The following is a 25,031-nucleotide window of genomic DNA, read 5'->3' as shown; positions in this document are numbered from 1 at the left end:
GTGGAATCATAAGTATTTATCATTTTATGACTGGCTTATTTCACTTAGCAAAATGTCCTCAAGTTTCATCCATGTTGTAGTACACATCAGAATTTCCTTCCTTTTTAAGGCTAAATAGTCCCTTGTATGTATATATCACATTTTGTCTATCCATTCATCTGTCGATGGACACTTAGGTTGGTTCCACATTTCAGTTATTGTGAATATTGTTGCTATGAACATGAATGTACATGTTTAAGACTCTACCTTAGATTCTTCTGGGTATATAACCAAAAGTGAAATTGCTAGATTATATGGTGATTCTATGTTTAATTTTTTGAGAAACCACATACTGTTTTCCATAGAACTGTACCATTTTACATTCCCACCAACAGTGCACAAGGGTTCAAATTTTTTCACATCCTCACCAACACCAGTTGTTTTCTGTTTTGACAGTAGCCATCCTATCGAGCGTGAGGTGGTATCTTATTGTAGTTTTGATGTTCATTTCCTTAATGATTAGTGATGTAGAGCATCCTTTCTTTTTTTTTTGAGACAGAGTCTCACTCTGTTGCCCAGGCTAAAGTGCTATAGTGTCAGCCTAGCTCACAGCAACCTCAAACTCCTGGGTTCAAGTGATCCTACTACCTCAGCCTCCCGAGTAGCTGGGACTACAGGCATGCACCACCATGCCTGGCTAAATTTATATATATATATATATTTTTAAATTTTTTTTTTTAGTTGTCCAGCTGATTTCTATTTTTTTTTTAGTAGAGACAGCATCTCACTCTTGCTCAGGCTGGTCCCAAACTCCCGAGCTCAAACGATCCCCCCTTCTCGGCCTCCCAGAGTGCTAGGATTACAAGTGTGAGCCACCACACCAAGCCAGAGCATCCTTTCGTATGCCTGTTGGCCATTTGTATATCATCTTTGGAGAAATATATTCAAGTGGGAAGGGTGATCTTTTGAATCTATGAACAGAACTACATTCCTGAGGCCTTGTTCCCCTCTTGCATTTTCATTTCTGGTAGATGAAAGGTACAATCCAATGATGTAGAGTCAATGTTTTCTATTGAAACAGTTTCTACAGAGAGCCAGAATGAGACAGGAGGGGATAAACTATTAATATCATTGATTACATACCTCCCAACCAAGAGCTAAGAATCTCTTGTGGGTGAATAGCCTAGAAGAAGTATTCTCAGTTTAGTATAGTTTTGATATCCTACTTACAAAAAGGGATTTGAGAACCCTGCATGATGGAAACAGTAGTGATACCATTGATTAAGAAGATACAAAATAATGGTTTGTGGTTGGGTATGGTATCTCATCCCTGTAATTCCAGCATTCTGGGAGGCCGAGGTAGGATGACTGCTTAAAACCAGAAGTTCAAGACCAGCCTGAGCAACATAGTGAAACTCCATCTCTACAAAAATAGAAAAGTTATCTAGGTATGGTGGCATGCACCTGTAGTCCCAGCTGCTCAGGAGGCTGAGGCAGGAGGATAGCTTGAGCCCAGGAGTTTGAGGTTACAGTGACCTATAATGATGCCACTGCACTGCAGCCAAGGCAGCAGAGCGAGACCCTGTCTCAATTTAAAAAAAGAAAGATTGGTTTGTGGAAGGCATATAGTGAGAGACCTCCTAGAGAGGCCTTTCCTAACACCCTAATGAGTGTTGCTAGTCCCACACCCCAGTCACTTTTATTACATGTATCTGTTTTATAGTCTTTATATAGTCCTTATCATCAACTTTCCTTTTCCCTGACTTGACTAGCCTGTCTCTGCATAGAGTGTAAGCTGCATGGGTGCAAGGATCTTATTAGTCTCATTTAGCTGTAGCTACAAGTGCTTGGCACAGTGCCAGGCATATCACAAATACTGATAGAATGTGCTGAATTAGTGAATAAATATAGCAATTTAATTATGACATTATATTCTCTCTGTATCCATTAATTGTATCTCCATTGCCTCAATTTCCTGATGTTTGTACATAAGCACAATGAAGAAGAACAGGAAGCCCACCTCAAGGATTGATGTGCAGAATGCCCTCTGTGTCCCACACCCCCATGGGCCAGGAGATCTTCAAAATATGCTGGATGGAGGAGAGTATACTCTTTTTGTATCTCCTCCCATGTTAGAGAGCAATTTTATCCAGGTAAATAATACTTGAAAACTGAATTAAGTTCCAATAACATCAGTAATTAATTTTCTTAAACACAACTGAAAAGGTTGGGAGAACTGTTTTAAGTGTGCCAAGGAAATATGTGATCCCATTAAAGGGAACAGTTTTGGAACTTTAAACAACCCGACATTCACATTAAACAACCCACAATTAAAGGACATTCACTTCAAATGTTCCCAACAAACTCTTACAAAGGAATTCTGTCTTAATTCTACCATATTTATCATTCTATCATGAACTTCCCAAAATTACATGAAGTGATTTTTAGAATCACTTCACTTTCCTGCCACAGGAAAGCATATGAAAACTTTCTTAGACTTAGAAGACATGTTAAAGAACAACATCTGTGACACAACTAGGAATTAAATAAATCTTAGCTCTTAGTTTTGAAGGTAAGATATAATTGTTAGATAGTGTCAGAGAGAAAAGCTTCCTTCTCAGAATAATGTTACCTACATTATGAATGAAACTGCATTTCAGTATATTTGGGAGCAGTGCTAACTTTCCTCTAAACATTCAACATTAAAAAATTCAGACAAAGAAAGGGGAAATGCATTCAATGGTATGGACCATACCTACAAACTTCAGAGAAATACCACAACAAAATCTAACACTGGACACTGAGCTACTGCCTCTAACCCCGACACATTCAAGCAGCCACTCAGCTGATTCCACAGAGGGCTGACAGGGAGGACAACAGGCACGTCTTCAAAAGGTAAGGAAACTTCATCTTCCATAAACATGATCAGTACCTGAGCACTAGCATGACTGCCCCGTCTCCAGTATACCATGGGGGTGAAGCCGCCAGAAACATCCAATGTTTTAGTGATGGCCCCAGAATGCATGTGACAAGTCATGATTTGAGGTACTTTGCCTTTTATATACTTCTTTCCTAGTAATAATCTTTTTTATTTTATTTATTTTTTTACCTTTCTTCCTGTGCCCTTTCCAAATTACATTTTACGTACTCTAATGAAATTACATAATACTTGCCCTACACTGGGGAAGATAGTTAGCAGATTATAGATCAGACACGGCCCTCTATCATAATTTATAAGTCATACCCTACAAGCTGCACAACCCCACCTGGTTATTATGTCTTTGGTAGCAAGTTACCAAGACTTCTGACTCAACAGGTTTAAAAGAAAAGAAAAAACAATGATCTCAAATAGAGTGACAGAGTCCCAGGGCAGACAAGTAGAGGATCCAGTTTTTCTCTTTTTGCTCTGTTGCTCTCAAGCTAGCTTCCATCTGGACATCACCCCAACAGGACAGTAACAGTTGCCAGCAATAGAATTGATTTGTCTCATCCTGATGACTCTTTGTGAGGGCTGGGAAACCTTTCCCAGAGCCACCAGGAGGCCCCCAATTGTGTCTCACTGGATCACATGCCCCTGCTGAAATCAGTCACTGGCAAGGAGGGTGGGACCACCATGACCTGCCTAGGTTAATCAGGATTGAACTCCTGAGCGGGGTCATCATCCATGAGGCATGACAATGGATAAAACCAGGATCCTGTTAATCAGGAAGAAGAGGGGCACAGCTTTGGATGTGTAAACAATATTGTGGGCTACTACCTCTTTCTGAATATATTTGCTTTCAAGTGTTTTATTTTTTAATTGAACCAGTTATTATACAGCTGAAAAACCACAGTGTAGCACCACTCTGGCTTCCTTCGCATCCCTGTCTGCCCATTCTCTTGTCTCTTCTACCAACTGGCAGAGATTTGGCCAAGATTCTTGTACTTTTGGGTTTTTATACATGCTATTCCTTGGCCTGGAAACATTTCCTCTCCACCCAGCCAGTTTACCCCCCACACTGTTCAGGTCTCAGCTAAAGGACCCTTCCTCACGACCCCATATCGAAGGGTATGCTGGAGCTGGCCTTTTGGTAAGTGTCCAGGAAATTTGCATGTCAGCTGTTAAACACAGCCATTATTAAAAATTAAATTATATAAACTGACATTTAGATTATATCTGAAACAAGGGCAATAAATATTCAAAACTCATCATTCCTATTCCTTTACTACATTTTACTAGTATCTATGCTCCTGAGGTTATACACACAAGAGTTTGACAAAGGCTTGTGGAATTTATCAATTGGTTCTTGGAATTTAAATTAAGGAGTATTGTTTATTATTTGTAAGTTGTGTGCTACTCATCTTTTATATCAGTAACATTTTAAATAAACTTCTATGTAAATGTGTATACCTCCCAAGAGCTAGCTGTTAAATGTTTACCAGCACAACATTGCCTATATTCCCATTCTAAACTAAATCAAATCCCCTATCATATGTTCCCATAACATGCTGAACTTGTACTTGGTAAAACATCTTACAGTGATAACTAGTTACATACTTAGATTGTTTAATGTTTGCCTTCCCTGATAGGCCACACAGGCCAGGAACTATGTCTGTCTGTGCCCTGTAGTATCTTTAAGAATTAACATGAACCACTGAAGGAACAAATATACTATAGTTCATTTCTCCTTTATTTCCTGTCCTCCCTTACACTGCTCATGTAAGCAAGGTTGTCATAGCCAAGCATTTTATCAGATAACTCCTCTTCCTATTCTCTGCACTCAGGTCAACAGGAGAGGTGAATCCATTTACCTTCATAACCGAGCCAACTGGGTGACTGTAGGCATCTGTTCTTCCAGTTCCACCTGCAAAACCCCCAGTGTGATGCTGCTGGCACATCTGACACCCACTGTCCCAAAAGATACAGAACCCCTGTTTAAAAGTCTCCTGACATCTCCTTGTACAGAGAAACTGGTGCTCACCAGGTGAGTTACAAAGAAAAGAGATTATGGAAAGTATGCTTTACCCATGTGGAGCTGAAAATGGAAACACTGATGATAGCTCCCTGCTGCAAATGACAAAGTATAGTGTCCTTAAAGTTGAACTAAACCATTTATGACAAAGGCAATCAAACAAGCAATCATTTTTTTCTTTTTTTCTTTTTCAATATCAATCATTTTTTTAAAGCAAACCTAAGTAACAGGAACTGAAGACTCATAATAAAATGTCTCTCTTGAACTTGCCTCCTCTTCCCCCAACACCCTGACTTCCAACAGAATTAGCTCTGATCTTATCTCAGCCACTAACTTGTTGTATGATCTTGAGCAAATCATACAATTTTAAGTCTCAACTTTGTAGGATTAATTAAAATGGACAATTTCTCAAGGCAAATAGTTGGCATTCTGGGTTTTTTTAGTATATCAGAGTCTTAGACATATAATTAAGATGAGATGGCCCTCAGGAACCCCTCCCCAGACCTATCCAGGAGACAAGCCATTGTCCTGAGTCTTACTCTTCAAACTGCTATAAAAGACAAAAAGAAAGGCCTTTTTATAGATCTCCAGTCAAGTCTACAGATGCTGTCACATTTGTGTTTGTTTGCAGGTTTCTCCCTCTGCAGTTTGTGACTCTTTCTGTGCATGACGCTGAGAATATGCGCCTCAAAGTAAAGCTTGTGAGTGGCCGAGCCTACTACTTACAGCTCTGCGCCCCCGCATATAAACAGGACACCTTATTTTCTCAATGGGTGAACCTCATCTCCGTCTTGAATAGGGAGAAAGCCAAAGTTTCCAAAGTGTCAGAGGTCTCAAGCCTCTCAGAAATCACAAATAGCACAGAAATCACAGACTCCATGGACATCATGGATATTACAGCGTTCGCAGCTGTACAGACTCCATACACACATGTATGTACAGGCCCTGTACATGTTATGGAAAGCATAGATTTTTCAGAATATACAGACATAACTGACATCACAGATGTCACAGATATTCCGGAAAATGAGATCACAGAGGTCCCAGATGTACGAATTGTCACAGAAATCACAGATGTAACGGAAGTCACAGACAACTCTGATGCCACACATTTCTCAGAGGTTACAGTGGTGTTTGAAAATGATGACATAATAAAGGCCAAGCAAGAGGAAAAGGTATGTGACACAGAAGACTTTTAAATTTTAATAATCCAGAACTAGAGTGGTAACCCAGATTACGATTCTCAGTCAGCTGACATTGATTATCACAATGCTATGGAACCTGCTCTGAGTAATCTGTAAAGAGATCTGTTTGAGGACTACTGCTGAAAAACCTCCACTGGGTCCACAATAGAGAGATGGCAAAGGGCAAGGATAGACATTTCACAGGAGAAACTGCTTACAAATATAGGAGAAAAAGTTTAACCTTGTTAATAATCAAAGAAATGAAAACTTAGAAAAAAATTTAACCCATGTAACTGTCAATTAGAAGAATAAAAACTGTCAGTAAAAGTGTTGTCAACTAGGAATTCATAGGAATTTGTGGTAGGGATAAGAATTAGTACATTTTTTCTTGAAATGAATAGAAGTCAAGGACCTTAAAAATGTTTATACCCTTTGAATCAGTGATTCCTCTTCTAGGAATCTATCCTAAGGAATTAATCACAAATAGGAAGGATGATTTAGCTACAAAGATGTTATCCATACCATATTTATGCCATGTTTCTAATAATGAAATAATAAAAGCATAGAAGAAACCTAAACATCCACCATAGAAAAATGGCTAGATGAATTTAAATTCATGAAGGGCAGGTGTCACATTTATCTTGTTCAGAGGCTACCATAGTATCTTGCAAGTTCATAGGCACTCAGCAAATATTTATTAAATTAATTACTACTCTACAGCTATTAAAATTGTTGAAGAACATTTCTTGGCTTATAAAATGTTCACAATAGAACATTGAGAGAAAAATGAAAAGTACAATCTCTATTATATAAAAATACATTTACATTCACTAAAAGAAAAAATCCATGTTGTAAACAGCAGTTTATCTCTAGATTATAGGATTATAGACAATTTGTGTCTTATGTATACTTTTCTAAATTCTCTGCTTCCTACAACCAAGATAACTAATTTTTAATTAGGAAAACTTGTAGTTTTACATTATTCTTAATGACAGGAAAAAAAATCTTATAATAACATGCTAAGTGAAAAAGGTAGGAGACAGAACTTCAATATGATCTCAAAGCAGACATGTACAAAATAAATAGATAAAAAGCTTAGAATGAAATGTGCCATAGGAGTAGTTGTTTCTGGGCAGTGGCATCATGTATGCAATAAGTTTCGACCTCTCACTTTATTCCTTTTAGGATCTTCCACATGTTGTACAATAAATATGTATGACTTTTATTGCTAGAAAAAAAATGAAGTTTTATCCTTTTTTTTCTAAAGACAGAGTCTTACTTGTTGCCCAGGCTAGAGTGCCATGGCATCAGCCTTGCTCATAGCAACCTCAAACTCCTGGGCTCAAGCAATCCTTCTGCCTCAGCCTCCCAAGTAGCTGGGATGGGACTACAGGCATGTGCCACCATGCCCGGCTAATTTTTTTTCTATATATTTTTAATTGGCCAATTAATTTCTTTCTATTGTTAGTAGAGAAGGGGTCTCGCTCTTGCTTAGGCTGGTCTCAAACTCCTGATCTTGAGCGATCCGCCCTCCTTGGCCTCCCAGAGTGCTAGGATTACAGGCGTGAGCCACCGCGCCTGGCCATGAAGTTTTATCTTTAAGGAAGAAGATTACTGCATTATTTTCAAGAAAATGTAAGCGAAATAACGGACTAAGTAGAGGCAGCTAGAAGATGAAGGTGCAGACATGAAAGGTATTAGAGATACAGGCTATAGAGCTTGCTAACAGATTGCTCTGAGGCCAGAGTGAGAGATTCTGAGGTGGTCAGAGAGTGACTAGGAGAGGTGGCACATTAACCAGGAAATTAGAAGAAGATTTTAGGGTATTAAGCTATAGGTACAGGTTCTAAGTTCTTTGAAAAATGAACTCTTTTGTACTAGTATGAACACCCAACCCCTGTCACCTATTAGATGCTCTTAATTAAGAACAACCTCAGATTGGGGAGTAGGTGGCAAGGCATTTCTGGAAAACCTTGCCTTGACAGTTCACAGAGAAGTACTGTAATTAAGTGCTAATTGTCTTGTGTGAGGTGACACTGCTGCACATGTGTTGTGTCAGGCAACAGTGGAGCAGGCCCTCAGCTCCCACGCTCCTGCCTCCAACACCTCCCTGGGCTCTTCCCAGTCTCTGTGCAGCACCAAGCTTCACACCCTCGTGACTGTGCCGGTGTTCGTGTGGGCAGTCAGTAAATATGTATGAAATAATTACTGTATTAGATGCTGCTCCATAAGCAATCTATTTATGTATCATGCTCTTCTATTACCTGATTTGGTGCTGCTTGTTATTTTCAAAGGAAAAAATGAAAAACATTCTGAGGCCTGGATGTCTACGAAATACAAAAAGTAAGAATGAGTTCAAAGAATCCTCAAAACGTGTCACCATCTCAGACATAACACTGACTTTGGAAGGTACTAAATGTTTTCGAACTACCTTGACTTCAGTAGAAAGCAAAGTAAATATATGCAAAGAGATGGATAATAAAACCTCTGAAGACAAGACAACTGATTTTCAAACCGCAGCTCTAAAGGCTATAGAATCCAGGTATGTGAATCAGGAGAATGAAAGAGGGGTATGCTTTAAAGTTAAATGTCTATAACTCAGGCATTTGCTGCCGAAGAGTCTCAGACAGATACAGTGTAATTGAATGATAATATAGTCAACTTTTAATGATCCACATTTGGTTCCACCTTGACTAATTTGTATTTTCATGCCAGCTTCTCACACCACTCAGTTGGCATTCCAGGCTGTTTGCCTGCTGTCAACTGTGTGTGCTTCAGAACATATAATAGAACCACAGTGTTTACATTTTAAAGTTGGAACATTGATTTCTATAGTGATTTGGAATACTTTTTGTTTATAATGCTCTATATTTTCCTTCTCTCTATAATCTCTATATATCCCTTATATATCTCCACATTTTCAACTAACAACTTAATCTGAAAAAATAATTTTCATAATTTCAGTAGCTTTATTGCAAGCTGATTGTGAGTGAGCATTGTAGAGTTATAAAGATAAAAGTTAATCTGATCATTCTGGGGTAACACCTAAAAAGAAACCAGATCCAAATGCTTATATTAGTAAGAAGGAAAATGAGGAATATAATGAACATTTTTTTAAATAAAAAAAGGAATAGGGGAAATCATTACATAAATATAGAAGAGCAGAATAAAACCATGATGCTTTAAACACATTTGATAAATTTTAATATCCTTAATCACAGAAAAGATCCACATAATAGTTTTCCTTTAGCACAATAAAGAACATTTACTCTAAACCAGAACCAACATTATTTTTAATGAAGACATTCTAGAAGTGTTCTACTTAAAACTTAGAGTTAAGAATGTTCCCATTAACATTTCTATGTAATATAATTTTAAGAGGTTCTAGCAATTATAATAGGATAAAGAAATACTGAGAAAAAATATAATGGAGTCTTAAGAAGTCGCTCTTTGCAAATGGCAATTCATATTTGGAAAATTTGAGACTTTACAAAATATTAATTTGTAAACAAGTTTAGGAATGTTACATATTGTAAAACAAACTCACAAAAAATAATTTTGTTTAATTAACAAACCAAACATATTTTTAAAAGAATGTATTTTTCAATAGTAACAACAACAAAAATCAAATATTTAGTGATGGTGATAAGAGACCTATTTAAATGGAATTACAAAATTTTAGTGACAGAAATAAAGGACAACTTGAATAAGGAAAAAAAGGTTCTCCTGGGTCAATAGATTTAAGACAGCAAAAATGATAAGACCTCCTAAATTGATTTATATATTTAATATATTACCAATTAACATCTCAATAGGATAGCTCATAGAAATAATAAAACTGTAAAAAATTATGTGGAGGAGATAGGGGTAAGAATCTCAAGAAAACTACTGGGATGGAAAATGTCTATAGGGAACTTGGTACTATAAAATCTTAAGCCATGTTATAATTAAATGGCTATCAGAACTACCAGTGTGAAATTTAGAATATAGAAATAAAACTACAAAAATAGATTCAAACTGATATGAGTTCAAAAGAAGCAGGGAAAAAGCTAAATTCTAGAAAATGGTCAAAGGTGTTTGTATAGCACAAAAATATTTCAGATGGGAAAAGAATAAATTATTTTAAAACTAACTAAAATAAGCTATAAGGAAATGGAATGGTAATATTGTCTCAGTTACAGAGGAAAGATCATTTCTTGTCTACTGAAGCAGCAAAAGTAATTTTCAATGGCAAAGTTTGATTCATCGACTCAATATTTACTGAGCACCTCCTATGCACTAGGCACTGGGGACACAGCAGTGAAAATAATCAAATCCCTATCTCATAAAGTGTTTATTCTAGTCAGGGAGATAGACAATGAACAAATAAAACAAATTATGCCAGCTGAAATGTACTGTGATGAAAATTCAAAACAAAAATAGAATATAGAGAGTGATTTGAGGAGAGCGGAGGGATATTTTATACAGGTGGGTTCTCTAAGAAAGGAACATTTGAGCAGAAACCTGAGGAAGTATGTAGCTCTGGGGGAATCCAGTTCCAAGTTGATTGATTGCATAACAATTACAAATATCTGCCAAATAAATCATTTTAAATAAATAAACACATACACAAATGTATAACAACAGACTGGGAAAGAAAGAATAATAAATAACCTTTATATATATGTAGCGGATGGAAATTCATAAAGGCTGCAATTAACAGATGGTTTAAGGACATAAATAGAAAATTTACTCCAGAAGACAAATACTTAAAGAAGGATCAACCTCACTAATAATTAAAAAACTGCAAGTTAAGTAATTACCAGTTGGCTTTTCATTGGGTGTCAGTAACGCTCATGGTGTCACTGTAAATGGTTGGCAATTCACAGCACAAATAATGATACTCCTTGATTTATAGGAACACATGTCAAAGAAATAATTCAAAGGGGAAAATAACTCATCTGAACATAATGTTTCATAGTTAAGATGTGTAAGTAATTCAAATAACCACTGGTGAGAGAATGGCTAAACCAGGAAACAATATATTAATTTAGTGAAACAGCAGATCTCAATTAGGAAAAGCAACAGGCAGGATTTCAATGAAAAGGGCTGAATGACTAATAAGGAATTATAAACTAGAAAAACAAAATTTCAAAAAATGTAAATACAATGGTTTTTTACTTCTACAGTCTGGGAAGAAATCACAGTTTGGGCATAGTTGGTGATTAAAGGAATTGATAACTGGTGCACATATGGATAAATGTCTGTATTAAACTTTTATTATATAATTGATTACATATGTAATTTAAAAACTAAACTGATGTTAGGATACATTAATTGGGAGACAGTTTAACACAGCAGCTAGAGAATGAGCTTTGTAGTCACATCCCTGGGTTTGAATCCTGGCTTCTCTCTTTTATTAGCTCTATGATGTTGGGCAAGTTACTTAACCTCTTCTACTCTGTTTCCTCATTTGTAAAGTGGGAATAAATACCTCCCATGTGTAGCTGTTGTAGGGATTAAATAGCTGATATTAAAAAGCTCACAATGAGGCCGGGCACGGTGGCTCACGCCTGTAATCCTAGCACTCTGGGAGGCCGAGGCGGGCGGATTGCTCGAGCTCAGGAACCAGCCTGAGCAAGAGCGAGACCCCCGTCTCTACTATAAATAGAAAGAAATTAATTGGCCAACTAATATATATAGAAAAAATTAGCAGGGCATGGTGGCGCATGCCTGTAGTACCAGCTACTCGGGAGGCTGAGGCAGTAGGATCGCTTGACCCTAGGAGTTTGAGGTTGCTGTGAGCTAGGCTGATGCCATGACACTCACTCTAGCCTGGGCAACAGAGCAAGACTCTGTCTCAAAAAAAAAAAAAAAAAATTAAAAATAAAAACAAAATAAAAAATAAAAAGCTCACAATGTCAGGAACGGGGCATTAATAATTGGTTTTTAAAACAGAAGGCCGGGCGCGGTGGCTCACGCCTGTAATCCTAGCTCTCTGGGAGGCCGAGGCGGGCGGATTGCTCGAGGTCGGGAGTTCGAAACCAGCCTGAGCAAGAGCGAGACCCCATCTCTACTATAAATAGAAAGAAACTAATTGGCCAACTAATATATATAGAAAAAAAAATTAGCCGGGCATTGTGGCACATGCCTGTAGTCCCAGCTACTTGGGAGGCTGAGACAGAAGGATCGCTTGAGCCCAGGAGTTTGAGGTTGCTGTGAGCTAGGCTGACGCCACGGCACTCACTCTAGCCTAGGCAACAAAGTGAGACTCTGTCTCAAAAAAAAAAAAAAAAAAAAAAAAAGGAATATATAGGGCTGGGCGCAGTGGCTCACACCTGTAATCCTAGCACTCTGGGAAGCTGAGGCAGGAGAATCACTTGAGCCCAAGAGTATGAGGTTGCTGTGAGCTAGGCTGATGCCACGGCATTCTAGCCCAGACAACACAGTGAGACTCTGTCTCAAAAAAAAAAAAAAAAAAAAAAAGAATATACAGATTAAATATAGGGAGGAAGGAAGGAAAGAAAAAAGGAAGCGAGAAAGGGAGGCAAGAAGGAAGGGAGGGAAGGAGGAAGGTAGGTTCAGATTCTAGATTAAACAGAACAAAAAAGTCTAATGTAGATTTGACTCAGACTGAATATAGTACAAAGATGGTTTATGCTGTAGGGCCATGTAGGACTTCTGAAGTAATCTTTCCACTATACTATGCGATAAACTGAACCAAGAGAAGGGCTAGAAAAAAACCAAAAGCACAAAACTGACTAGATATTTTTAATGTAGTAAAAAATTTGAGGTGATAGGAGAATGTTAATAGGTGATAATGACAATATTCCAATGTATGAGGAAGTCGGCAGAAGGCTAAGCTTAAAAAGTGGATTTAAAAGTAAAAATTATTTTAACTAAACACGAAGGAAAAATTTATTATAAGGTAATACAGCAATCAACTAATCAATTAAAAAATAAAAATAAATGCATATCATTGATTAGATATTGATAAACAACAGAACCAGTTTCTGTAGGTTATAGAGTGTGTCCCTGGACATTTCTCAAAAATGAACACTAAACCATTTGTCCTGGATAGATGTTAGACATTCTCTGGCCAAATAGACCCCTTCATATTTATTATGTAACCTTAATCACTGGGAAGACCTACTGCTAAAATGAATAAAAGAATGAATGCTAAAGTCAAATATAAGTGTGTTCTGGGGAATTCCTTAAAGAAATATGGTTAAATGGAAACAGTAAACATACCTGGTATGTTGCAGGATTCCCAGAAGCAGAGTGACATAAGTATATATTAGGCTTGGAACGTATTAGGTACTCAGTAAATGACCATTATGGTCACTAATAATTCATTTACAATAGTGTAGATTGAAGGAAGTTGACTATTCTGTCAAAAAAAAGTGTCTTAAAAATATCTTAATCAACTGAGGATTAATTATTCAAAGCTGGCTTTTTAAAAATATCTTCTTTCCTAGGAAAGTATAGGCCAAGGGAAGCAAATGAAGATGGATGATCCTTAGGAGAGCCATAAACCTTGAAATCAGAGTAATGTTTGCTTTAGTTCTTGAGCATTAAATTTCTCACAGTTCCAAAGCCTCTAGATCAAACTGCCAAGGCACTCAAAGTGTTGGATCTCAATTGCTCAAAAGTAAACATCTTTTGATATTTAAGGTTCCTAACCCAATGGTTCTCAAAGAGAGGCTACTGAACCAAGCAGCAGCTGCAGCATCACCTGGGAACTTGTTAGAGATGTAAATTCTTGTGCCCCTTCCCATTTTACTGAATCATAAACTCCAGGGACGGGACATAGAATTCTGTTCTAATAAACCTCGAAGTGATTCTAGTGCACACTCAAGTTTGAGAACCATTGCCTTATGACAAGCCAGTCTCATATAGAAAGGGGTTTAGCAACGATTGACCCCTCTCTCAGGAGAGCTTCTCCTGAGGCCCCAGAGTCAAAATAGGGATTCTCCTTCATAGCCTTAGCAAGAACTATCTGCTCAAACTCCAGAGTTCCTCCTTCCAGGAATCTTTCCTATATGGCAGGCAGCTCAAAAGAGAATAAAAATATGCCTCAATGTGGGGATTGCTGTTATCACTCACACAAATTTTCCTGCTTCCTACTGAGGGAACACAAGTCACTGAAATAAATAAATTTCTCCCCAGAACACTGATCTATTATGTCTTGATGGTAACCACTGAATTATTTCAGTGGAACTAAGCAATGACCAGAAGAGTTACCGGTAAGACTTACGTGTTAGAAGAAAAAAGACAAGCATTTTTTAAAAAATAGGAGAGAGAGAGAGAGTAAGGAAGGGAAAGAAAAACAGAAACCACAGGTCAGAAATGGAGAAGGGAGAAAGGAATATAAAATGCAGAGGGATAGATGCAGGTGTCACTCAGTGGGAAAAGTACTTTTTGGACTATACACGAGCATGGCTTTAAAAGAAAAGCCTAAGATATCTAAAAAAAAACAAAAAAAATGAGATAAAATAAATCATCTAATTTAGCAATTTGTCCTAAATAATAATTGATCACGAAGTCTGGTCACCCTGATGTCCTCCTTATGTTTTATTTCATTCTTAGGTCTCAAATCCATTGCCCCCACCACTGTCTAACACTTCAGAAACACACCACAAATCAAAATCTTACAAGGTTAACTATTTAAATCATTTTAGCTTCTTCTTTCCTTGTCCAAAAAGAATGCCCTGAACCATTAGATTAGCTTTAAATGCCTTTAAAAAAAAAACTTGTGAAAAATAATTAATAAACATAATTTTTAGGCAGAGCTGTGTAGGGTGAGAAGTTACAAAAAAATTTTTTTAACTTTATTTTTTAGCACAGTTTTAGATTTGCAAAATAATTGGGCAAATAGTACATAGAGTTCCATATAACCATCCCACTCCCCCCTACAGTGTTCCCTGTTAATGTTGTACATGTGGTACATTGATTACAATCAATGAACCAATACTGACATATTATTATTAACTAACTCCATAGTTTACATTAAGTTTCATTCTTTGGGTTGTACAGTTCTATTGAGTTTTGACAAATGCACAATAACATGTATCCACCATTGCATTTTCATACAGAATAGTTTCATTGCCCTAAAAATCCCATCAGCATTAGACTAGCTTGTAACTGCTTTTTTCTTTTTCTTTTCTTTCTTTTTTTTTTTTTTTTTTTTTTGAGACAGAGTCTCACTCTGTTGCCCAGGCTAGAATGCCATGGCATCAGCCTAGCTCACAGCAACCTCAAACTCCTGGGCTCAAGCAATCCTCCGGCCTCAGTCTCCCAAGTAGCTGGAACTACAGGCATGCGCCCTCATGCCCGCCTAATTTTTTCTTTATGTTTTTAGCTGTCCAAGTAATTTCTTTATATTTTTAGTAGAGACGAGGTCTCACTCTTGCTCAGGCCGGTCTCAAACTCCTGAGCTCAAACGATCCACCCGCCTTGGCCTCCCAGAGTGCTAGGATCAGGCCTGCTTTTTAAAACATTAAAAATTATAAAAATGAAAGAAATCGTGTCTTTTTCTGCAACATGGATGTAACTGGAGGCTGTTATCTTAAATGAAACAAGTGGGTGCTAAATAATACATGTACATGGAAGCAGAGTGTGCAATGATGGACAATGGAGACTCAGATGTGTGGGGGCTGGGGGAGGTGGATAATGGGATGTTGCTTGGTGGGTATGATGTATGTTGCTCCAGTGATGGAAGCACTGAAGGCACTGACTTCAACATGATGCAATCAATATAACAAAATTATACTTGTACCCCACGAATATATACAAATAAAAAATAAATGGAGGGAAAATATTTAAAATGATAGGGATCACTTAAATTGTTAGAATGAAAAAGGTTTTGCAGGTGCTAAATTTTGTTAGTCTCACTATTTTGTTATTAGAAATGATGAGAAAATGAATCCCCAAATAGCAAAAATCATAGAATTTTAACGATATAAAAGACCTTGAAAATTAGCAAATCTCAAATTCTTCAAGGCCTTGCCCCTCCCATCCCTCAGTTTCCTGTACCATTTGTCTACTGACTGTACTGGAGAGAAATAAATAGGTGAAGAAAAAACAAACAAATTTTAGTTATAAGTAATCCTCTTAGGCCAAATTTAATTGAACATAGCTTTCTTTTTATTGCCTATTTGCATCAGGAACATAATTACTACCTAGTGTCTAATTTGAGAATGTTAATTATGAAAGAAAGATGTAATATTCTAAGAACAAAATGGAATTCACTGATGCTTTATCCCAGGGACATTATAGGATTTAGGATTGTGAGGTTGATAAATAAGTTTTATATATTATTTTTCCTCTCCAAGACTATGAATTTCAGTGACATTTTATAGCTATGTACTTTAGAATACTGAGGAAAAAAAGAAACAATGATCTTGTCGAATATTCTGCCCTCAGATTCACTAATCTTCAAAATGTAAATTGAGCATTTTAAATCTAGATGAGTGAAAAACTATTGAGACTTAACATTTCTATACTGTCACTATAAGTCCTTTAGAAATGAAGGATTTACTTTATAAAGCATTTATATTCCTTCTCATACCTTGACAAGAGTGCTACCATGACTCTTTGTCTTAAAGAGGTTAATGGCAGGCTTCATTTTAATTTGCACCTATTTTTTTACACACGTGATATTTCTCAGCCTCTTGAAAACTTTTATCATTAAGCTCAACCTTCATTTAAATCACCAGATCTATGAGGTAAAGGCTATATGAATATTTATTTGCAAACTCTTCAGAAAATTACTATTTTAACATTGACCCCCTGAAACATCCATTGTAGAACTTGCACTGGGTGTATTTGTGATACCTTTTAAAATGGATCATAAGTATGTCTTTGTACATTTATCTTGGAAGGTAATATCTAAAGTCATAATTATTCTTCACAAACTCTTTGTTTTACTCAAATAGCAACATTTTCAAAATATTTATTGAAAGCGTGTCCAAGAAACAAGAATCTGGTAAAAACTGAGTTTATGTTGTAGCATGCCAATGAAGTTAGAAAATATTTCATCATTGTTATTAATTTTTAAAAATCAGGAGTGCAGAAAAGTACGCTGCTTTATCCAAAGACATTTCTGAAAATGAAATAGTCTGAAAAACTGCTAGCCTCCTGTTTCGCCCAACAAATCATACAAAATGTTAATAAATGTAAACAAGCTACATTATTTGCCTGTAAGATTCCCAAGCACTGTCACCCCCAAAAGGCCATTAGAGATAGTGGTAAAGCTAGCAGAACTTGGCAACTTCTCCTAACCCATCCATTCTGGAATTTATCCCCAGTTCTCTATGAGACCCTGTATTTCCAACACATTGGAAATACATTTCCATTGATCCTATTTACTTAAGCCCCTGAGCAGCAGCAGTTAACTTCTCTCAGTCTTGGCCCCAGGGGAAGGTTAGAAAGGCAGCAGGGTTGGGGATGCCAGCAGCTTCATTGAGTGACTGGTGATAAATATACTATATAAAAATAGATTATATATTATTACATACAATTCACTTTTATGACTTTTACAGATTAAACAGCCTGCATGTTACAGACATTCACATAATTTTCTCTCAAGTGTATTATAATCAATAATAATAGCCCAGGCTTGCTAAGCATGTTTCTTACTACCCACAAAGCATTTAGAGAATGACCTGTTATCTCATATCTAGTAAACCTTTTCTAAATATTTGCGGTTACACTGGCAAATTTTTGAAATGTGCTATTTATTTTTACAGGAGCATGAGCATTGATTCAGACTCTACAGGTATGGAACAAATTCCACTACATGCTTTATTGTGATCCCTGGTATCCAGTAGTTATCTCTGGTTCCTAGAAGATTAGAGTAGTAAGAGCAAAGGAATTCAGCTAGACTTTTTATACATTCCCTTTCCTCACTTTGCTGCATTCTAAGAGCCCTACATTGGAGAAACTCTTCCTCGAAGCCTATCCTCAGACTATCTTTTAAGTGGAAGTCATTACAGTACTTCACTACTTTACTTTTGTTTTTCTGCATTGGTAAAGTTTGGTTTCCCAGCTCCCTGAATCTAACTCACAGTTCATGAACCACTCCCAGGCTAGTTCTGCAGGCAGAATCCAAACTACAGCAATAATAGGACCTCCCATCCTTGCTGATACATAAGAGGAATGGTTGACAACTAAATTTTTGGTAAATCTAAAATCATCCAGTCCCTCTTTTCTTTCTGTTTACTTCTTTAGCCTTTGCCTTACTGTCAGATGATACTATTTAATGGGTTTGGAGGGAGAGAACAGTTTTTTTCTTTACATATTCCTATGTCTAAGAATCTTTAACTTTTATTAATACCAACAAACTTTTACTGTGGAGGTTTTCTTACAGGAACCTGTGAGATCTCCCTTTGCTGATTGTTGACCCACTTCTAAATGACTTTCTAACCCCGAGATGGAATAGGCCTCAGCTTCAGTCATGCACATAAAAGAGTATTATGGAAGAGACATAGAGGAACATTTAACTTAGCTTAAGTGGATAGAAAAAATAATAATAATACTTCAAAAAGCAAGAATGCTTGAAGGCATTTTTGGTCACATTTACAAGAGTCAATTATATTAAAAAAAAAAAAAAAAGCAAATTACTAGAGGATAGGTTTTACACAAACAAGATTTGTCTTTGGGCCTTCCCATTGGGCTTTGGTGTCCAAAAATACAAGAAGAACTTCATTGTAATGTGGTTTGGCCTATATTCTACTCTACAGTATGGAACCTGAGAACATTGTAGGGAAATGATATTGTAATTTATAAGAAAAATGCAAAGTTTCCTTTGCAGTTTATAGAATTTTAGTCTATCAATTTCTACCCCAAGTTGCATTTCGTAAAGAAATCAAACTAAATTTGTAGAAATTTCAGAGATGTTCAGTACAGGCAAATATTTTCCTCTCATTCACTAAAAGCAAGGATAAATCTACTGGCAGCCTTATTACTAATATTGTATATAATTAGTACATTCTGGGGCACTCATTTAACTACAGAAATTTGAAATTAATGTAGGGAATTGATACTGTTATCTTCATTATATATGTGACTAATTCTTTTACCTGTTTTCTGGCACAGACTCAATTTTGTTCAATAAAACAAGCATTGGATTCCATTCTATCATATATAAAGCACTGTGGTAGGCTCTGGGAGAGATAAAAAATAGTAGGACATGTTACCTGGCCTTAAGACATAAGCACAAATAATATAAACCAGAATGTTATATATACTTAGAGAAAAGTACACAATCATTTTTAGCTCAAGAGAAGAAATTATGAAAGACTCTAGGAAAGAGGCAATCTTTGAGTTGGGAAAGAGGAAACAAGAATATCCTGGATATAGGGAATAGTATGAACAAAATTAAACAAAAGGAAAAGTGCTGGGCATGTTCAATTTGGGAGTAGTGAGAGATATAGCTGGAAGGCAAGGCAGGAGCCAGATTATGGAAATCTTGGATCATGCTAAGAAGTTTGGATATAATGGTTAGATAGCCACAGAGGAGCCACTGAAAGACAGGGAAATGACAAAATTACTGTTATGTTTTAGCATGATTATTCTGACTGCAGTCTCCAAGAGAAGCTGGAGGAGGCTCAAGGTAGGGAGACTTGTTAGGAAAGGTATTCTAATAGTCCAAGCAAAGGGTGCCCAAGCCTTGAACCATGCAAGAAGCAGTCAGAATGGAAATAAGAACATGAATATATAGTCAACAAAAATTATTGACTGTCTACCTGTGAGGACCAGGGGGGAAAATGGGATAACAGTTTGGGAGACAACATGACTAGGAGGTAGGTCCATGAAGCAAGCTGGGAAATGGAGTTAGAAAAAATAGGAAGGGAAAGATGAAGAAATCTGGTATTAAACAATGAAGTTAGAATGCAGTGCCCTAAGTTTGAGTTCTAACTGTACTTCCTCTATTACATGTCCATTAATCTCTCTGGGCCTCAGTTTCCTCAATTATAAAATGTGTGCTAATATGACTGGGGTTAGGGGATGAGGGCATGATTAACTGTCTCAAGACCTTTTTGGCAGTTATGATTCCATAAGCTGATACATGTGTGGTCCTGAAGGCCCATCTTTGCAAATCTAGCAGGCATCTTGAAATGGGGTTCTGGAAATGAGGAGCTAAGCACAGATACAGCAAATAAGCAGCAAAATTCCACTCTGAGCTTGTTAAATCACAAAGATGGTACAATATACGAAATGAGCATGCAGTTTTCCACAAAGTATTAATTATTTTCCGTGTTTGTTTTCTTTCACATACTTTCTCATTTCCTTCCACTTTCTCTCCCATGTCTTTCATTTTTTTCCTTACTTAGGCTTATATAGTTTTGCAGTTTTCCCCCTGATTAGTATTTCTTTCCCCCTTTTCACTCTCCTCTAAATCACTTTTCTTTCTTTCATATACTCTTACACTTAACACTCTTTACCCCAAGAAAAGCAGACTAGTTGAATCTTAATCCCTTGTTCCATTAAATTTAGTGTGAATGTAGACTAAAAATGAGTCTGTAATTCTAATTTCTATTCTAGGCAGAAGTCAGAATAATAACTGTCACCCACTGCAGTAAAACAAATTCCTAGTTCTATTAAGCTTGTCTGGTTCACATTCACCCAGCTCCTGGACAAATGCTAGTTGGAGACTATGATCTCTAATTCATCTCTCAAACTTCTTAGTAGTTTGAAAGAATTACACTTTTTCTCCTTTTTACATAAGGTTTTGGGTAAAATAGCATTTTAAATGTGCTGTTTTTATGACAAGATTATGCACGAGGCAAGGCCCAGGCTAAACTTGTCTCTCTGGACCTGAGTCCATCTCTCTATTTTCTTCACTTTAAATTTCTCACCATTCTAGGTTTTATTCTCCTAAACTTTTCTAATTTCTTTACAGCGAGCCCAAATGATAGGTTTATCTATGATCCCATGGTATTTTTCCAAGATGGAAAGAAATAAGCCAAAGGATAGAAATTAGAGAAGAGAAGAGCAGGAAAAGTAGTTTATGAAATATTGGGAGTTTCCTTCCCACCTCCACCCATCCTTCTTTTCCACTTTCCTCTTAAATATTACAAATCAAATTCCTTGGACTCCTAAGCAGACAGGTTCATTCCCTGTTTATGAAACCCAGGCTAAAAGAAAAGGGGAGGGAGGCCCCCAAAAGGTAGTTCTATTGGAAAGAATAAAGACATTTTTGATGAGGTGGTTAGAACATAATTTGAATTTAAGACCCAAATTAAGTTCTCTTTCCTTCTGTGCCTTTTTTCTCTCCTGCTTTTGGTTTTTTACTTTCTTTCTCACTTCCCCTCTCTCTAATTAACTCTCTTCTACTTTCCCCTACTCTTCTTTCTTCCCTCTGGCTCTCTCCCCTCATATCAAATCTTCTTCTAATTTCCTCAATGTTGTGCCTCATCTGTCTCCCCCTTTCTCAGGGGAACGGATGGGAGGAAAGGAAAGTAAAACAGAAAAAGATAAAAGTCGGTGGAAAAACTTCTTAAGACAACCTAAAGGTAACTTTTAAAAATTAAGGGTCTCTATAGATATAAATGATAGCTATGATGTTTTCACAAAAAATTGTTAATAAATTGAATTTTTTAACATTGGCTCTTGTCATTTCTATTGTATTAAATAGTAACAACAGAAGTGGAATGTTATGTTGAGAGGTTTGTTGTGGTTTCTGCTCTAGAATCAATCGTGGGCCAAAAGGTAACATCAGCACAGGGAGAAGAGGGCACTTTGGGTGAGGCACTAGAAAAGAATCATGTGCTGCTTCTACTCCAGTGATTTTGATCATTCTCATTCCTACACTTCTTTGCTCCCTTATCATGATCTTTGCTAACCTGATTTCTTAGATTAGCCAATAGAGCCAAGACCTCTTTTATATCAATACAAATATTTACAGAGCACCTACAGGGCTGTCATATAGTTGTATAGCTTGTACACTGCACAGTGTCGGTTGCATCATTCACGCTGCAGTTTATGTGCAATCATAACCTGCACAGCTATATGTGGTGGCCCTGGCCTATTGTATCCTACATTTCTTTGAAACACCAGATATCTTTACAGTGAGTTACTAAAGAATAAAACTTTTCTCAGCCATGGTAAAAACACTCAGGGGTACAGAAAGAGGAGAAGCAATGCAACCTTAGGGCTATTGTGTCTTCCATTCCTCCTCTGTCATAGCTAATGGTGTGTGTGTGTGTGTGTATGTGTGTGTGTGTGTGTGTTTATGTGTTTAAGGGCTCAGTTCACAGAACTGAAGGGAAGATTGGTGAACCAGAGGTGGCCTTATCAGGAACCTCTTGCCTATCTTGTCAGGGCTTTGCTGATGGAACTGAAGTGCCCACTCTTCTGTCCACCCTTCTGTCACTCTGCCACCAAAGCCAGCTTAGCACTTAAACATTTAGTTTATTAACAGCCCCCACCAAGATGCATATAGTAGGTGAGAGGCAATGCACTAAGGAGAACAATGTGGCCAAAAACCAACCAATATCCACACACAATAATCCCCTGGTCTCCACATACATTCCTTGTTCTGCACCTGTTCTTTTGTAATTTCTTTTCCCCCTTAAGAATGTCCTTAATATTCCCTTTAACTTGTACTGTGGGGGGGGGGGAGCACTGATGGAGTGGCACAAAGGATAACATGTGCTGGCTCTTGTGTCCACCTAGGGAGATTCCCAAGCCCTGCCATCTCTCAATGTAGTACAAAATTTGGAGTGGGAAATTCCTTTCCAGATAACCCAATATTTTACAATGATTTCTTCCTTTGATTGATATCTTCTATAGCAGCAAAATTTCAAATATTGGGGTCCCAGTAAGAGAGATCTGCAAATGCAAAGAATGGCAAAAAAAAAGAGGTACATATACCATGCTTAAATTTTGACTTCTAAAATTGAAAAAGTAGCTCCCAAATATTTACATTGTGAATTGCTGCTATATGGGAAAAATGTAGATTTTTTTAATGGTCAGAAAATTTGTTTCTAATAAAGACATCATATTAATATTATTACAAATGAAATAATTTGAAAGTTACTTGGGCCCTTATTTACAATGAGCAAATTATGGGTTATGTAAATCTCATGACCAAATCTTAGGACTCAATTCAGCACAGATTAAGAACTTGCAAATAATTCAATAACATGCACATAAATGTTAAAGAATAAAAGCCCATAATCTTAATCTTAACATCTTGAATGATTAAGTTCTTACACTTGGGTAGAAATAGCTTTAAAAACAAAAATTTTAAGAAATTCAGAAGTTCTTTTAATATTGCTTCAACCTCTAAATTTAAAAAATGAGAACTTATCTGTCCAAAGGATCTTTATTTTTACATTAAGAAGAAAAGTTACATCATAAATGTAATTTTGCTTATTTCAATCATTTATTTTACTGGTATTTAGTTTTTTTAGTTTTATACTTAACAGTAATAACTTTGAAAATATTCTGTATTTCAGATTTTTGAATTAAAATAAACTGATTTGATCCTTTTTTTTCTTGGTCAGATAAATACAAACTGCTAAACTAAAAAACAAGCCCAGCTCAGAAAAAGACTATCAATGCAAGAGGAAAACAAAGCAGTGTCTTCCATGTGGCAGAAATAAAGACTACTACTAATTAAGAATTCAAATCCATGTCAACCTGATTTCTTAAGTCTTAATTATTTTAATTGTGGATATCTATTTTAAAGGAAGCTAAATAATTATGCAAAACTATAAGGTTTTCAACTCATAAACTCAGTTTTTTATCTACAGGGTTGCTTTTCTTTGGCTTTGTTGAAAAAAGTTGGTATTCTCTTGGTTTTACTTTCCTCACTTGGACATTGCCTAATTCTGTATTATTTCTAACACTGGATGCTGTGGGGTGGTCCAAGCTGGGAAACCATGTTAATTCCATCTTTGCATTCTGAGTACCTGGTGCTGAGAGTATTTACTGAATCAGTAAGTGTCATTTTCAAACAGGTTAAAAAAATTCACATACTTTTAAAAATAAAAAAGAAACTACAGACAGTCCCCATCCAAAGAATGGTTTAGAGTTTTAAAAGCCTCCACTTATTTATTTTCTAAAAGCTGCCAGCTATTTCTACAACATGCTTTGCAAACATTATCTCATATAATCTTCACAGTAATAGGAGTAGTACTATATTATTTTCCCTGTTTTACAGATAGTGAAAGTAAAGCTTAGAGATTAAGCTACTTGTTCAAGCTCACACAGCTAAAAAGTGGTGGGAAAGCATTTGAACCCAAGCAGCCCAACAGCCAAGCTAAAAGCAAATTTGCAATTCACATTAGAACCCATGCATTTAAATTAAAGATAAGGGTAGTTAGGTTCTTAAAAGACTATAGAAATCTAACTCAAATTTCACACAAATAGTCCTGGTATTTCTACTATGAACTGAACTGCAATAGGGAATATCTCTTACTTCCATCTTCCCCTTCCAGTCCCACAGACAACCCTCACTATGCAGTCCTATATGGTAGCCTTAGGCATATGTGGCTATTGAGCCTTGCAGTGTGGCTAGTGCAACTGAGAGAAACTGAATTTTGAGGGTTTTTTTAATTAATGTAAATTTAAAAATTAGGTAGTGTAGATTATTTTGTTTTATTTTATTTTATTTTATTTTATTTTATTTTATTTTATTTTATTTTATTTTGAGATCAGAATCTTGCTATGTTGCCCAGGCTGGCCTTGAACTACTGGGATCAAATGATTCTCCCATCTCAGCCTCAGCCTCTCAAGTAGCTGGGACTATAGGCTCACACCATCATGCTTAGAGATGTAGAATATTTTTTCATTAAACACAACTTTATTGTCTTGGTAGAGCTACACTTTTTACTTCAACTGTTGAAAATGTAGTGTCCAAATAGCAATACGATGTAAGTGTAAAATACACACCAGATTTTGAAGTCTTTGTATACAAAAAGAATGT

General features: G+C 36.6%; 1 protein-coding gene across 2 annotated transcripts in view; it reads left to right on the top strand.

Annotated features, from left to right (window-relative positions):
• Positions 1 to 23,732, top strand: part of GARIN2 (golgi associated RAB2 interactor family member 2) — a 30,912-nt gene extending 7,180 nt beyond the window's left edge. The window contains exons 3-9 of one of the 2 annotated variants that reach the window (XM_012781090.3): positions 1,973 to 2,132; positions 4,744 to 4,943; positions 5,563 to 6,106; positions 8,410 to 8,657; positions 17,845 to 17,873; positions 21,535 to 21,612; positions 23,608 to 23,732. In XM_012781090.3, coding sequence (XP_012636544.1) covers positions 1,977 to 2,132; positions 4,744 to 4,943; positions 5,563 to 6,106; positions 8,410 to 8,657; positions 17,845 to 17,873; positions 21,535 to 21,612; positions 23,608 to 23,630 — 1,278 coding nt within the window. In that variant the 5' untranslated portion in view covers positions 1,973 to 1,976 and the 3' untranslated portion in view covers positions 23,631 to 23,732. Of the gene's footprint in view, positions 1 to 1,972; positions 2,133 to 4,743; positions 4,944 to 5,562; positions 6,107 to 8,409; positions 8,658 to 17,844; positions 17,874 to 20,430; positions 21,613 to 23,607 lie in introns of those variants that run through there. The other variant, XM_012781091.3, reaches the window with a different exon arrangement.
• Positions 23,733 to 25,031: the final 1,299 nt, after the last annotated feature.

This window comes from Microcebus murinus, chromosome 6, assembly GCF_040939455.1.
Source record: "Microcebus murinus isolate Inina chromosome 6, M.murinus_Inina_mat1.0, whole genome shotgun sequence".
NCBI lineage: Eukaryota > Metazoa > Chordata > Mammalia > Primates > Cheirogaleidae > Microcebus > Microcebus murinus.
The sequence above is the reverse complement of the archived record's forward strand: the minus strand, read 5'-3'. Positions and strand labels throughout refer to the sequence as shown.